The sequence below is a fragment of the Amphiprion ocellaris genome, chromosome 7 (genome assembly GCF_022539595.1).
Source record: "Amphiprion ocellaris isolate individual 3 ecotype Okinawa chromosome 7, ASM2253959v1, whole genome shotgun sequence".
In the NCBI taxonomy this organism is placed as follows: domain Eukaryota; kingdom Metazoa; phylum Chordata; class Actinopteri; family Pomacentridae; genus Amphiprion; species Amphiprion ocellaris.
This window is the reverse complement of record NC_072772.1, coordinates 5426461-5443436: the sequence shown is the minus strand read 5'-3', so window position 1 is coordinate 5443436 and position 16976 is coordinate 5426461. Positions and strand designations below refer to the sequence as shown.

The following is a 16976-nucleotide window of genomic DNA, read 5'->3' as shown; positions in this document are numbered from 1 at the left end:
CCTCCTCTCGCCTCGCCTCCCCTCCCCTCCCCTCTGTGGCTGCATCTGACTGCACAGGTCTGTTTGGCATGCAGGAGGCTCCTGAGGCCTGGCGCGTCTAAAGGGCAGGGCGCCCAGAGGCAGGAGACGCGCCCTCACTGACAAACACCATCTACCCCAGACCATGAGCAGGCTGTATAGAAACCACAACACCAGCACAACACAACCCAGAGTCCAGGTCTGGCCTCATGCATCTCCAAAAACCCTCAGCCGCGCATCTCAGCCCTGAAAGTCGTAACCTCTGCTTATTTTTAGCGCAGAGATCTCATCTGCTCTCAGGTGTTAAATGCCATACGTATGGATCAAAGGATCTGCCTTGAGAGCTGCATTAAGTATGGATTGGCCTTCTCCTGGCTGAGAGGAGAGGAGAGGAGATAGTTGGGAAACAATGGCAAAAATGCGGGTCTGCGGAGCTGTCTGGGTGTCTCCCTCCATCCCTCACTCTATTATTCCTTCCCATATTTTCACTCTTTCAAATGCATTTACATGTGCTAAGGTATTTCCCCCGGGAGCACGACTCTAATTCAGGGGGTAAGATAAGCCATCAAAGTTAGTGACAGAGAGGGCGTACAGGTGACTCAATGACAGGCTGAGTGGAAGACAGTCAGGAGAGCTGCCATGACTTATGCTCATACACACACCCCCACACACACAAACAGAAGCACAATGACTTCAACTGTCCAAGCCTGCACCTTTACTTCTCTGTATAAAGATGTTATACCGCAGAAATGAAGAGATAAAGAAGAAAGGTTATTTTGCGGCTCCACTGACAGCACATCAGCACACCACACCCCCACTTATACAGTACATACGGTTTTGCACGTACAATGGCATTTTCTCCCCAACAACTGCTCTTGTTTAGTATGCGCTTCCTTTGGTCTTGAGGAGGAATGATCCTCACTCTAATGAACTAGGGCCTGCCACTTGAATGTAAAACAGGATTTAACCCGTCTTCAATGTCAGAGCCCCTCCCTGGGGCTGCTTCAGACAACACACACATTCGCAAATTCATGGAGATGCACACGCACGCAGACACACCAGCAAAACCGCCAATGTACACACACACACACACACGCACGCACGCACAGTCGACACATGCCCGCGTATAGTCCCTCATAAGTGAGACGCTCTCTCTGTGCTTTTTCGTGTTCATTTCAGACCAATTTACGTTCAAGTCTTTGCAGAATCCAACACAGTCGCGTGATGTCCTGCCAGGGTCGCTCTCACCTGCTCCACACTACTTTTTATTAAGCATTAATAATATTTTTGTCTGCTTCAGGAACATGCAAGATTTCCCACCTGCTCCGTTGATAACACGATATAAATAAATACAAGTATTTGCACTGACAGACTTTTTAAAAAATGTATTCGACCACTGATTTATGTAGGATTGTTTGCATTTTAGTCCTACACACGCACTTAAAAGCTGCAGTTAAATGTCTGTTAAATACTTGAAATACCGATGACTTGTGGTGTATGTATATCTGAGAAACAAATGTGTAAAAGTGTCCCAAATGTTCTGTAAAATCACATATAAAAACTTAAAAAAAGAACTGTGCCGCTTTGTGTGTCTTAATTGAGCAAGAAAGAAACAACAAAACATTAAGTTGTGCTCCTCTACTGGAATATTTTATTGTTATCATCATCTGTATCACTGTCTTTATTTTTACATTTGTTCATTTTATCTGATGAGTGGGTGGAGTATTCACAAAGATGGGAGGATAACGTTAGATTCACAGTGATGGGCAACGGGGGGTTAGCTGTTTAATTCAACAACAAAAAACAAAAAAAAAAATAGAAACAAACACACACTTACACAAGCAAACACACACACACACACACACACACACACCCATGCGCGCATATTATACCAGTAAACACCCGAGAATATGTGTGCTCACACATTTTTTTGAACGTGACTGCTACGGTATGGGTGTGTAGTGCACAGCAGATCTGAACAATTAGAATTTTTTTATCCGCCCTTTTTTTCTCCTGTCAGTCGTCAGAACATGAGGTTTGCACATAAAATGAGCCCTCAGATCACACTGTCAATCGCAATCTAAATTTCAAAGCAAAAAAAAAAGTGCCAGAAGACTTTGTTTCCAACAGATTATATAAATTTTACCTGCATTTGGATCAAATGATAGATCAGTTTGAAGACTTCATTCCAAAGTGCTTGAAAATTGCCTGATGTTTATTTTTCAGAATTTACATCACTGTTTATTATTGTTAAATTTTACTATATGCACAAGTTTTGCCTGTGTCAATGCCAACATTCTGTCAGAAAGGTAACATTTTAAAATGTTTATTTTTGTATTTTGGAATGCACATTGTCAGTAGTTTGAGTATCTGTTCAAATTGTTTTTGACATGCTTAATACTCGCACTAATGTGAATTTATTCATGTAAAAAGAATTTAGTTTTTCAGTCCTGACAGAAATTCCAGTCACTGTGTTTCGTATTATCACTTTTTAATTTAAAAAGTTTAATTCCAGTTGACTGACTGATTGAACTGCATCCAGTATCAGAATTATTCTCTTGTGTTTTATTGACCTCTAATGGTCGTATTTTAATGACCACGTGTGGCCTGTTTATTTGTCCGTCTTTTTAAATGAGCATTCATCTCCCTTCGCTACGCTGTGGTCAGCCTGTGATATTAGTGACCGCTCTTGCATTGTTTTCTGTTTTAACAGGATCACACATCGAGTCATGAAGTGCTTTAAGTTCACACCACAACAAATTTCAGCTAAGTGCTCAGAAAAACACCGAGGTCTAAATGATAAAAAACACTTCTCTCCAGCACCACTTCCCCTCCTAAAACATTTTCAGAAATATCTTTTTTTAAGAGATTTAAAAAAAAGGTATTCGGATGACATTGTACATCCAATAAAACAACACTGTTTTCTCTGCATTTTTTTTTTTTTACACCATTCTTCCATCTGGCTGATCTGGTGAAAAACAAAATAATAGAAACATTAAAAAATAAAAATCAAGAATATGGCTTTCATACACAAACACAGCTGCAGCATCATACAGAATATACTATAATTAATACTCAGTTAAACAAATTACCTTCCTATAATCAAACAACAGAAATAGCATCCTGTCTGCATTGCATTTTCTTCCCTTATATATAATGGAATGTCTGGGACTACATTATTCATACTTTTGTCCCAACAGTGTGCTTTAAGTATGGCTGACTGATGAATACTTTTTTTTATTTTATTATTATTATTCATTATTAATTTGAGTCTCAATACAAAACACCAGAAGGCTGTCTGCATCTATTTTCAGGGAACCCCTACAATCAAATTCTCACCCAGAGCTCAGTGTAAGATATGATCTGTGTAATACTGCAATAATAAAAATGTATATCCCAAAGTCACTTTCATTCCTACAGACAAGTGTCCACCTCTTTCTAATGGTTTTAGGGTTAATTGGGTTAATTGGAGTGACAGTAATGAGGATGTGAGCTGAGGGTCGTCATGGTTTTGTCTCTATATACAATATGGCTTCTCTGAGTGGAAGAGACACATAAATCAACACAGTCATCTAGAGAAAGACACAGAGCAGAGTTCATTATTGTTGTAGAGATGAAAAGTCTTGAGGGACACCAGTCAAAATCTGCCCTGTCCCATTTTCTCTGAGAGTCGCTGTCACTTGTCCACAACAGGCCGACACAATAAATTCCAACTTGTCACACACTTTAGATTGTAGTTATTCAACTCATTGTCCAATTAGTAACGAGGCTTAATGTCCTGCCACTTCTGTCTCTCCTGCCCTTTTCAATGTCTCTCTTTCTGTCCTGTCACTACGCTTCATCCTTCGTTTTTATTTTTTCCTTTCACTTTCCGCCCCCCGAGGCTCAGTCCTCCTCTGTGCCTGCAGCTCCCCTCAGTCCATTCATACAGAAGGGCAGGCCGGAGGAGAAAGGGCTGTCAGATGGGGAGAAACCACTGAAGGGTGGCAGGCCGGCCAGCCGCTGTAGGTGGGGGAAGAAGGCCGGTGGGGGTCCCTTGTGGTGGTCCGAACGTAGCTGCAGGCCATCACTGTGTCCCGCGCTGTGGTGGTGGGAGGGAGGCAGCTCAGGTGGAGCGTAGCGGATAGTGCTCGGGGCGTAGAGGCTCTGAGGGCCCTGCGGGCCGAGGGCAAGGGGGTGGAAGAGGACCCGCCCCGCTGCACTGCCGGCAGCCAGTCTCTGGAGCAGCTCAAAGTCAGGACCGTTACCTGCACCGACACTGCCGCCGCTGCTCCGACTCACCACCCCCGACACCCCCCTCTCCTCGCGGGGCAGCGGGGAGGACACGGACATGGCGGGGGACAAAGCCGGGGACGGGGGTGTGAACAAGCCTTTCGGTGGGGCTTCGCTGCTGGAGGAAGAGTCGGGGATCGGGGTGGTGGGGCTGTCACCATTCAGGCTGCTGGAGGGTGTGTGTGCATGTGAGGGCTGGGTGTTGTGTGTGTGCGAGGTGGAGGCCTGCGTGTGTGCCCCCCAGCGCCCCCCGGTGGTCAGGGCTTCATGTTCAGTCTTGATGCTCGGGCTTCCAGGCAGTGGAGACGGGGTGACAACGCTCTTCAGCTGCTGGATCACAGCTCGGCCGTTGTGCACCTTCCCAGCCCTCTCCCCTCTGGTCGGGGTGTCTCCTCCTCGGCTCTGTTTACCTCCGCCTCCCCCGCTGTCCTCCTGTTTCAGTCTGTCGCTGTCTCCGCCATGGTCCCACTCTGTCTCCTCCTCCTCCTCTCCGTCGCTTTCGCTCGCCAGGTCTGAGGAGGCTGATACGCTCTCCTCAGCGTGACGGAGCTCCTCCAGGCGGCGGCGGGTTTCGGGAGGTGCGCCCTCGGGGTCAGACCTCAGCAGGCGCTTCCTCCTGTCCTCTGATTGGACGGCAGCGGCGGTGAATTTCTCTCTGCCTTTAGTGTCGGGGTCAGACTTCCCCACTGAGCTCTTCACTGGCTGCGAGCCTGAGGATGAAGGGAGATTTTTAGGCGAGTGTTTCTGCGTGTCAGTGGACATTACGGGAAGCTTGTAATGTGAATAGTGTCGTACCTCGGGCCTGCGGGGAGCTGTCGGCGGGGGACGAGCTGACTCGAAGTCGCTCTGCCCTTATGCTCTCTGGTAGCTGCAGCAGATCCAGGGGAGTGTCGGGCAACTCTGTTCGACTGGATGGATGGATGTGAAAATGGAAAAGAGAGAAAACGTGGACGTATACACAAATGATCATCTACCACTTAAAGCCACTTACACTTAAAAAAAACACTAGTGCTGTGCTGATTTGAGTGAATACTTAGAGATGGAAACAACATATAATCAGCCTAATAACAACCTCCAATAGCCAAACTGCCTCACACCCTTCTAACCTCCACCTAACACACACACACACACACACACACACACACACACACACACAGAGTCCTTAACACATGCAAACAGACACATGAGCAGACCCCACCCTTGAAGACACACAAATACAGATAAAAACACACACACGATGCCACACTCAGCAGCCCACCTATACGCAGCTAAGCTCAGACAAGGAGGAGGCTGTTGGAGAAGTTAATGAGCTCTTGTAATTACAGCACTAATTAACTAAAACACCATTCAGCCCCAAAATTCTGACATCCATTTGTTGTAATTATATAGCTTCAGTCCAATTAGCATTGAAATTCAGTCTACTCCTCTTGTTTTTGTCTGACTGCTCGGTTTCTGTGCACACATTTTGTTGTTTTGTGTGTGTGTCCAGTGTGTGCATGCACTGCATAAGCATATTTTACCAAGGTCTGTGTAGTAAATAGTGCATATAAAGCCTTAAGTAAAGGTAATACTATATTTAAAGGGTAATTTATGTTTAAAAGGGAGAAAAAAGTGCAGAGTTTGGGAATTTATTTGATCAGTTTCAAAGCCTTCTTGCAAGATCATGTCCGCTAATTCAGAGTAATAAGAGTAAATAACTGTAGAATAATGCAGTATTATTGTATAGAGCAGCTAAAAAGACAACTAAAACAGATCCAGAAACTTTTTTTTGCTATTTAAATCAAATTAAATAACCATCTTAATGGCAAGTAGAGGAGACTGCATAAAAAATGTGACACTTCATATCGAGATTAATTTAAAAAAATAATAATAATTTGCTGTGTGTTGGTCATGATAATGCTTAAAATATGAAAAAAAGGGCTTTCACTCACTAAGTCTATTTTCAGATAAATCTTAAATAATAGAAATCCATCATCTTAAAATACAAAAAAACATTTTAAGGCAATTTTGTAATATTTATAGAGCAATTCTAAATAACATTTCAGTTTAATAGGCAATAAAATGTGCTTTATTGTCACTGTTTTCAAAGTTTTTCTCACACGTTGGAAGTGATAAAGCTCACTATCCCAATAATCACACTGCATTTCATCATTTTTCCCTTCAAAGGATCTTTGTACACAGTGTGGTGCCTGGACTCATGAAGAACACACTGACCTCAGGACGTAGTTCACCCAGATGACGTTGCGTTCATGAGGGGCTTTGTGGTTGATGGAGACGGTGGCGGTGGACTGGATCCACAGGTAGCCTCCTCTCCTCTGGAGCCAGCGATAGTAACCCGTCACTACCTGTCCTTTCCTCAGCACTGACGGGAGGAAGACGGGTGGAAAAAGTAAGGATGCGTAACAGGAGAGGAGAGAAGAAGGACAGAAAAGAAGCCTGTTATTGGTTTGGCAGTTCAGAGCAGCAGCAGCAGAGGGCGCCTATCGCAGCAGGACAGGAGGAGATTTCAACAGGCTCTCCTTGCCCCCAAGTTCAGCAATTAGGGGGACGGAATTAATCTTTTATATGCTGCATATGGTTATGGGTGTGACTCACGGTCCTCATGGCTCTGCCGGAGATTTTCCAGGTCTTCTACATGGATGAAATGGTAACAGGTATGTCCCACCACCTCTGCTGGGGTCAGATCCATGTACTCTGAGATCCTGTGAAGCAATGCAGCAAAAAAAAGGAGAACAAACACATTTGTCAACTAAATTGGAGCAGACGTATCTTCTGAAACCACTAACTGGTTGGAAAGTCTGCCAACTACTTGTGAAATAAACATTAAAGTGGGAGCAGATTTCTGACACTTAGCATTCCTGTGATGTTTTCCGTGCACAAAACCCCTCACCTGTTCTCACAGTACGTGACCTGCAGGTCCATATTCACTCGGAAGACAAACATGTGGCTCTCCATGCGGACTTCATTAAGTGTGGAGGGCGGCAGCGTGTGCGCCAGTGCAACCAGACCCATCGGTCGACGGACGGAGCGCGTGGAGCCCGGAACAAGCGCAGGGCGGCAGCGGATTCGTCCCGTCACATGGATTACCTGACAAGCAGAACATATTCCTTTCACACATGAAGCCAATTTGCAGGAGGATGACAAAAATAATAATCAGGCAGAATTTGAATTGATTGATGCACTGCAAGACAGTTAAAGAACAATAACAGCAGTAACAAGAGGAGCTCAGAAATATTGCATTCATCAATATCCATTAAACATGAACACAACACAGTGTTGGATTGCGAGCCAAAGTACGCAGCAGCTCTGGTATTATAGCAGCGAGTGCAGTAAAGTGTGTTATGTGCGGTGGTTCGGTGTGAAATAAGGTCACAGCCGTAAAACATGCGGAAAACGACCAACTTGACAGTGCTATGAAACACCGGCAGCACAAAACAAAATGACAAGGGCCTGCTTGTTATTTTAGCATCCCAAGAGCAAGCAGGTAAATTAAAGTGTGCATAAACACGAGATTCGCTTTCAAATTATGATAAATTATGTGCCAAAAAACCTTGTATCCAGAAGACTTGACATGCAGGCCTCTTTTGGTGAGCGTGGACTTCATGCGGATGAAGAAGCCACGGTCGGGAGGATCGTCTGCAGGAGAATGTGGACTAGATGGAGCTGGTGAGGACGAAAGAAGGAGTCAAACATAAAACCAGAAAATATCCAGCATATGCAAGATTTGGCAGATACTGTAATTTATAATTTTTATTGTGTTTTTGCTTTTAAAATTGTAAACTGAGTCCAGTGATTTAATAGCAGTAATATATTCGCTGTCGTGTTTTTTACTTCTAAATTGAGCGTATCAGTACCAGGTTCAGGGGTACCGGCCAGGGAGGAGGTGGATGCGGAGCTGGAAGCGCTCTCTGGGGCTGTGTGGCAGCCGGCCTCGGCCCGCAGATGAGGTCTGATTCCCAGCCGCTCGGCCATCTCAACGTGGTCCGCTGGGTGGATGTAGTCAAACACACTGCTGCCGGTCAGCTCCACCTGATGAGAAGCACACACACACAGAATAAAACCCAGATGCTTTGAGCACAAATAACTAAGAGCCAGTCCCCACACACACACACACACACACACACACACACACACACACACACACACACACACACACACACACAGACAGAGGAAAAATCAATATACGTTATGACAGGAAAATGAAAGCGCCGCTCTGGGTTACAACTCAACAAGGAATGTGGAGGTTGTAAGACACCCCCACCAACACCACCACCCACACACACACACACACACACACACACACACACACACACACACACACACACACACACACACACACACACACACACATACATTTAAGTCCAGTCTCAGAGGACCGAGTCACTACAGTACAACACAAATAAAACCAGAGGAGATAAAAATCAATTGTATTTGCTGATTAAAAACAGGTGAACTCCAACTATCTCCAAAGGTCACATTACTATTCTTCTTATTCCCTGTGTCCCTCCCTGCTCCTTCATTCAGTTGCAGTCTATCCCAGCAGGCATAAAGAGCAGTGCAACAGCTCATACAGCTCTATATGATCCTATCATCATAATGCATCATAGTCGCATCTCTAATCATTTAAAGGTAATAATGGCGCTGCTCTTGCATGGCATCCATAAAAGCTGCACAATCGGAGAAGGTGTGATTCCATCTGAAGCTGTATAAATGAATGTGTGCATATGTGTGTGTGTGTGTGTGTGTGTGTGTGTGTGTGTGTGTGTGTGAAAGGATGGGGGGAAAGCATGCATGCTTACACACATCTATACAGCTTCTATTACATCTGTGAATGTGTGTGTGTCCGTGTATGTATGTATGTGTGTGTGTGCCAATACCATTCCATCTGATAAAGCCGTGGCTGCAGCAGCCTCACACCCTTGTCTGTAGGACACAGCCATTTATTACCGGATTAGAGCCATTTACTGCAGGCTTTATGGGAGCTTCAGCAGGCCCTCAAGGACATCACAGCCGGGGAGAGGAAGAAGGGGAACAGGGAAGGCGGGAGCAGAGGAATGAGAGCGATTGACGATGAGTGAACAGAGAGAGAAAGATTGGGGGGGGGATGATAGAGGGGATGGAGTTTCTTAGTCCCACACATGTGGGGCTTCATTTCTTTGGGAGATGCCCCAGTTTTTGGAATTGTGCCACCTGTAATAAACATATTAAATACTGGATTTGATGGGCACCATATGGAGTAATTGTCCTACACACTGACAAACTGTGCTGCAGCCAGACTGTAAAAACATGTGAAAATGGCTGCTTTTGCTCACCTATGTAGCTACTTGGATTCATATTTAGGCATTTAAATCATATTGCCCTTATGATATAAAAGCTACAAAGAGCTTTTTGCCTTTATTTGAAAGCCACGATCAAGATAAGACAGCTAAAGAGAGTCTAGAATATGCAAAACATAATTCTTGGAAGGAATCTTAACTACTATGCCATTGGACAACTCAAGGTTTAGGTGTTTAAAGGCTGCACCAATTCAGTTACTGAGCTCATATGAACTGTGTGGTCTTTTCAGCATACGCACACACCATTTTAATTTCCAAATTGTTTACTCAGGAGCCAGGTTTATAAACACATAAGAGAAGCGACCACATTACACCAGCCATCACTGCTTCTCACTGGCTACCTGCAAGTTGTGGAATGAATTTTAAGATTTTATCAGGTTTTTTTTTTTTAAGGCTTGAATGTTCTACCACTAACACCGTATGAGCCTGATCATTGTCTGAGTTCTTTCGGCCCCCTAAGGGTCTTACTAATGGTTACTAATTCCTGTCTTGTTACTTGTCACCTGTGGAGCTCGATGCCTGGAGATCTCAGGCAGCCAAACCCAGCATCTTCTTTTAAATTTCTTCCTAAAACGCACTTTAATTATTTGGCTTTTCTTAACTGATTCTTAATTTTATCTTGTTACATACTAGGTTTTAGTTCTTATGTATTTTGATTCCATGTTTTTATTGCCAGAAGTACGAATCCTATGTATCTGCATTCATTATTCAGTTATTTATTGTTACATGCCAAATATATGAAAAGAAATAATGAATACTTTTTACATTAATATGTCTTTTGTTTCTATTCCTAAAATGTGAAGATATTTTTTGAGGAATCATCTGGCACTTTGGGGTGTTACAGTAATATATCAAGTCTAGTGTAGTTTGGAATGACAGGAGAAAAGCCCACCCATCATCTAGGAGCAACTAAGTGCAGTGATAAAGTGAGGCTCTGGTAGCAGGAATACAGTAGGAGGTGGTTCAGCTGGCAAAATCTCTACATTTCCACTTCCAAAGATTGTGGTTGATGTCTGATTTATTTATTTCTCCCTCCTGATCTAAGTGAAGATGGTAGCCAAAAGCCCAGCTACACTGTATTATTAGCTAACTTTCAAGCATATCAGTCAATTCTTTTAAATTTTAAAAGATAAAATTTCGCTGTAATGATCCACAATAAATACCTGTTGTATTAACGGCGTAAAATGGGAAGCGTCACAACACCCTGAATCTTGTTTTTGTTTTCAGATCCTGCCTCTCTTCACTATACAGCTATATCATCAGCAGTGTAATTGCTGTTCTGCCGCCTCCCGTTTGATTCTGACATCAAACCTGATACATTCATTAATGTTTTAAAATTAAGAATTTACATCTATGCATGAAGAGACTTGATTTCTGACAAATAAAATCATTGGGTTCGGTTAGCTAAACTCTGGATGAACCTTGCTTTGAGCATCTTTTAATATATTGGCTATATGAAGATCTATCTATTAATCTATGTATTTATTTATCTGTTTGTCCGTATGTTCGGGGTTACATTGTATTTCATGAATAGCAATTTCTCCCCATTGTCGTTTTCAAACAAGGTCTAAATTTACCTTTGCTCAGAACACTGGACCAGCCCTCTGAAAGAGACACAATCCCCTGGCCCTGTGGTATTGGAAAACAAGGTAGAGAGACAAACAGGTCCTTATGGGCTTTACCGGGCTTAGGACCTATCCGAATAATATCACTCCATCACAGGCAGGAGGGAGGGATTGAAAAAAGATCAGACAGAAATGAGAAGATGAGAAAGAGACGGAGCGATTGAGAGGATGAGTCAGGCTCAGACATAAAAACAGGTATAGAATGTGGCGCGAAGGGAGACGTGAGGAGAGACCGAGATCATTCAAATCTCTCCAAGTGTGTGTGTGTGTGTGTGTGTCTGTGTGTGCGTTTGTGCGCATATGCAAGCACACGGCGCGCCTCTGTTTCCCTGCGTATGTGACTAGACTGTCTGTTTTTATGTCTCCGTGTGTCATTGTGTGTCATTGTTTGTGTGAGTAGTTGTCTGTCAGTGCATCTGTGTGAACCCGAGCTGTGTGTGTGTGTGTGTGTGTGTGTGTGTGTGTGTGTGTGTGTGTGTGTGTGCAGCTATGCACGTGCATGTACGCTCGGCGGTGAGGTGGGGATGGGGGGCAGCTAGCAGGGGAAGGAGAGACATGATATAAATAATAGCAGGGGGCTTTAATATGTATGAGGCATCCGGGCAGTGGTCCACAACATACTCTCAGCCCTCAGCCCTCACTGACTGATGGGAGAAGAGAGAAGGGAGGGTGGGGGAGGAGAGGGGGGAGGAGAGGGGGAGCGGGGGCTGCATACTAACCATTCGCAGATCAATTCTCTCCTCCCTCAATCTACCATCCTTCCTCCCTTCTCTTTACCCCATTTATCCCTTTTTTCTCCCCCTCCTCCTTTCTTCCTGGCTCCCTACTCTTACTTCTCCATCCTTTCCAGTGTCTCCTCCCTCCGATTCTTCATCTTCTCCACCTTTTGTTTCTCCATCCATCCTCCCCCCCAGTCCCCCGACCTCGTCCACTATGTCCCAGGTTCATCCCCCCGTGCTTCCGGCCCGGAGATCCGGCAAGAGGGAAAAAAAATGATACCTGCCGGCGCCAGGGGAGTGGGCGGCGGGCTGTGCCCTTGGTCAAGGTGCCTGACCTGGGCTAAGCCGGCTAAGCAACCCCACCGTCAGGGGAGCGGCCCAGGGTGTAAGCTGGGGCAGAGGGTCAGACAGGGGGGGACAGGAGATGCAGGGCAGGGGCGGTCCACAGGGGCAACATGCCCTCTAAAACAAACCGCCAGTTATACTTTCTCACTCAGAACATCGTTTGTTTGTCTGTCCTTCCCTTCTCCCCAGTGTCTGCCTCCATTCGCCAACACAGTATATCCAAGTGTTTTCGTCCCCCCCTCTCTCTCTCTCTCTCTCCCATCTCTACTTTCTCTCTTTTTGTATGTTTTTCATTGCATGTGTCCATAAACACCAAACACTTCCTCTCATATATCCCCTAACTCACTCTATCTGCCCTTTCTGACTGTCTCTTTCTGATCATAAACCTGCTCCGTACTCGCTCGCTCTCTCATATTTTCAGGAAAGGTAAACGTAGCGTTGTATGTTCAAGGTTTTGAACGTAATCTTCGATCATAAATAATTTCATTAGAATGCTGATGGCTTAGGCCATGTTTGAGTAGACGTGATGGGTTAGGCCATCTGCTCAGCTGATAAGAACAGCTCTGTTTTATTAGCATCTCCACCAAAGCCTCGGCTGTCTTGTTTACCTAGGCAATCCCAAGGCGAATTTCATTCCTACTGCACATTTAAACTCTATTTACACACTCACACTCTCTCTCTCCTCTTTACCACTGTCTCTCTTTCTCTCCACTATTCCTCTGCTTTATTTTCTTCTTCTCTTGTAATTGTCTGTCTGGTTCTGTCTGTTTCTCCCTTTTTGTTCTGTCTTCTAGCTGCCACCACTCTTACTGTTGTCTGGTTTAGTGTTTAACTTCTTTGCCCTTCCATGTTTGATCAGTATCTGAGTGAGGGTGAACATGCCCATCATTTGTATGTGAGTTTTTGCAAAGTGAAGACTCAAAAAACTCATCTTACATGCAAACATGCACTGAATCCCCCACCTCAGGTCAGTTTATTCCCCAAATTTGTCATAAATAACACAATATTAGCTTAGCCATATGAACATTAAAGAAAGATTGGTAACTAATTATTTCTCTTCTCCATGCTCGCTGTGAAGAGATCTTAGCTATGGAGTTGATGCCTTGGAGCTGCCACTGATGCTCACTTCCCTTAGGGCATGTGAGACTACAACGATAACACATGGAGCATGCAAAAACTCTGATTAATCAGTCTGTGCGTTTTTTCTACAAGTTTCCCATCAACACCCCATGAAAATCTCATTTTTCTTGACATCTAGTGGTGTAATTCATCACCTTGCTGCAGTGATGTATGAGACATCACTGTTGGTTGTGGTTACAGGTGCAGGAAGCACATGTCTGAGCAAAGAGGTCAAAGGTGAAACAGTCTTTAAACTTTCAGCCAAAGAGAACTCTGACTTTCAGCATTACTCTTTAACAAAGTTGACAAGGATCTTTAGTAACAAATAATTTCTGCTTTGCATCTTAGACAATTAAAGAACGTAAAAACACTGATGGTATGTAGTCATGCTGACAGTAGTTTCCTATCCAGTACTGACACTGCAAAGCATCAGAACTACATGTACAACACATCAGCTTGGAGTTGAGTTGCAATGATATCAATAAACACTGAAATGTAACAATTTAAAATCTACATCATGGCTATCAATGGTGGATCTCCCTGTTAATCCAATTTGCTAAGTCCACAAAAATTTTGCAGTCTGAAGCCACGTAAAATCTGCATCATGTCTTCAAAACAAAACTAGAGACAGCTACCAAGAATGAGAATTATTATTACATTATACAGTCATTTCATACTTACTGACTGTAAATTTGGAGAAAAATATCTTATTTATATTTGCCCCCTATTTTTTACACTGTGTAAAAAGGGTGTCTAAGTGAAGACAAAGATACAATAATATCAACTTTTTAATATACCTATGACATATGAGCATTGTTTGAAGGCACAGTATTGCACCAAGAAGAAAAGAAATCCAAGCATAGCCTTTAATGTTGCCAATGATATCCCTCAGTCACAACAGTCACACATTAAAAGTACCTCTCATTTACTTCTGGTATTGTTCCTCCAACTTCTCACTTTTCCCTCTCTCTCATGCTGTACTCATTCCTCTTACTTTGAAAAATCCCTCTCTTATCACACCTCTCCTCCTTTCCTCCCCCTCTCTTTCTCTCTCTGGCTGTCTCTATCTATCTTCCCATCCCCCTTGGTGTTTTTCCCCCTCCCTACAATCAATGTGGCTTTTAAGATGCCTATCGATTTGTTCCCCTAGACAGGCCCAGCGCGCTGGGGCGACACTTTGATTGCTGGGCCAGTAATTACTGTTATTATTTATGCATCTGGGCAAAATGGCAGGACTTAACATTCACAGTACAAGAGGCCACAGGCAATCAACAGAGGTGAGCACCTGGAGAGGGAGAGAGGGCGGGCGAGCGAGCGAGGAGGAGAGAGAGCGGCATTGGCCCTGTGAGAGTTGCACTCCAGAGATGAGCGCGAAGAGTGCAGGCAAAGATATTCACACTCACACACACACAAACACACACACACACTCCTGGGAGGGGATATGAAAGCAGAAGCAGAAGACAGGCACATGTGTGCAAATGCACTTTGTATACAAAGGATTATTCTAGTGTGTGTGTGTGTGTGTGTGTGTGTGTGTGTGTGTGAAAGAATGAAAGCTGAGTTGAGGTCGTCTTACCTGTGAGAGTCCCAGGTAGATAGAAACTGTCTCTGAGATGTAGAGGAAGCGTCCCTCCTGACTGACCACAAACACAAAGCCATCTAGAGACTGCAACACACAACACACACCCACCGACACACGTGCACACACACAAACACAGACATAAAGGCAAACAGATACAAGACAGACAAATTAGAGCAATTAGTGTGTGTCGAACAAATTACAATGAACTAGAGAACAAACAACCCGTCACCCCTCGGCCTCTTCTCTTAATTCAAAAGTGCACTCACACACACACACGCACACACACATACACACACATACACACACACGCACACGCACGCACATGCATAACTGCGAGCAGACATGAAACAGCTCCCGTAGACGCAGCTACACACAACAGCTGTGAGCAAGACCCGCAATAAGCAAAACCCACGGAGAGCGACACACACAGACACGCATGTACGCATCCACAAACACAAACAAGTACACATAAACAAATTGAGCAAAGAGACATGAGAAACGGAGCTTATAGACCAGGGCTGTTTCAATCAACTCAATAAAGTCAGAGTCAAATCTTTCGTCCTGGATCTTGCAGCCACACAAACGCGCAGATAGAAGCGCAGTCATTACAGCCTGCAGTGATTCTAATGAGAAGTGAAAGGTATACAGCCAGCCCATTAGAGGGGGGACTGCTTCAGAGAATAATATTAATCGTCATAACAAGCATCCAGAAGTGTGCCGACGCAGTCTCGGCCTCATACACACGGACCAGGGCCACTTTCCTCTAGAAAAATGATTGCTATTTTGGCGGCCCGGTGCTTAGAGTGGCAGCGGTAATTTATGCAACTGACACATCCAGTATGCAAATGTGCGGCCGGGGTGTGGGGTGTCGTGTGTCGCGGCGAGGAGAGACCAGCCGCCTGAATGTCGGAGAACTAAAGTGCAATTATCAGGCTATTACGGCGGGAGGACGGCTGGGAGGGAAGAATCATACAGTTTTTCTGGAGCGTTAATTTGATTTCTATCAGCGCCGTTCCCCAAGCCTCTCCTGCTCTTTAAAAGGAGAGCAGACATATGTAATGCTTCTTTGTTTTACCACAACCTTCTCACTTATAAATTCTCAACCTCTATTCTCTAGTTTTTCTTTTTCCTTGTCTCTCACTACCTGTTCCCACTCAGCCCTGTTTCCTCTCTTCCAACTATCTGTCGGCCCTCCTGGTCTACTGTACAGGCTGCAGTGTTGCCTTCTTTCCCTTCCTCTGTCTACATTCTGCATTTCGTCACCCCTGCAGCCCTCGTGCCCTGAAAACCCCTCAGGCTCTATTCTTTTTTTTGGGGTAGCCAACAAAATCGTCCAAACATCTGAGGTTTATGGGATGTGTGTGTGCATCTGTGTGTGTGAGTTTGCCTGGAAATATATGTCGAGGGAGGAGGACTTGAGCCAGTGCAAACTGCGATTGCTACAGCACATTTATGAGACAGAATGTGCTTGTTAACATAAACATTGTAGCAGAGCTGAAATCCATATATGCATGTTAAACTTTTTAATTTGAAACTTTTCATTCAAACAGGGGGATTAAGCATTCTTCCAGGATTTTGAGCGAAAAATGTAACGCTTCTTAGGCTAAATAAACCTCTTGGAAACACAGACCGTCCCAAAAATGTATAGAAGAACGCAGATGCATCATGTAAACACATGTAGTTGTTGATACTATTAGAGGCATTACAGGAGGGTGCGGGTGTTGTTACCTGCAGGAGGTGGGCCCCAAGGTGCTGCTCAAACATGTCAGTGGCCAGAGAATGAGATGATCGTCTGACTGCACAGAGAAAGGACACAAACGCACATTAGATACTGTCTGGAATCAATGATACCTTTTGATATAGTGGCAATAAAATGTTTTTTTTTGTTGTTGTATCTTCAGTACGTAATAAGATGACTCTGAAGATGAAGCAGATACTTGGAATTCAGACATTTTTCATG

At 44.3% G+C, this 16976-nt stretch overlaps 1 protein-coding gene across 2 annotated transcripts in view; it reads right to left on the bottom strand.

The window, feature by feature from the left end:
• Nucleotides 1-1646: 1646 nt before the first annotated feature.
• The window catches only part of npas1 (neuronal PAS domain protein 1), a 37996-nt gene continuing 22666 nt past the window's right edge, over nt 1647-16976 (bottom strand). For both annotated transcript variants that reach the window (XM_023285623.3, XM_035955228.2), the window contains 9 exons: nt 16745-16812; nt 15011-15100; nt 8145-8319; nt 7841-7953; nt 7181-7377; nt 6886-6992; nt 6505-6652; nt 5086-5198; nt 1647-5000 (listed from right to left, as the gene is read on the bottom strand). In XM_023285623.3, coding sequence (XP_023141391.2) covers nt 3904-5000; nt 5086-5198; nt 6505-6652; nt 6886-6992; nt 7181-7377; nt 7841-7953; nt 8145-8319; nt 15011-15100; nt 16745-16812 — 2108 coding nt within the window. In that variant the 3' untranslated portion in view covers nt 1647-3903. The remainder of the gene's footprint in view (nt 5001-5085; nt 5199-6504; nt 6653-6885; nt 6993-7180; nt 7378-7840; nt 7954-8144; nt 8320-15010; nt 15101-16744; nt 16813-16976) is intronic.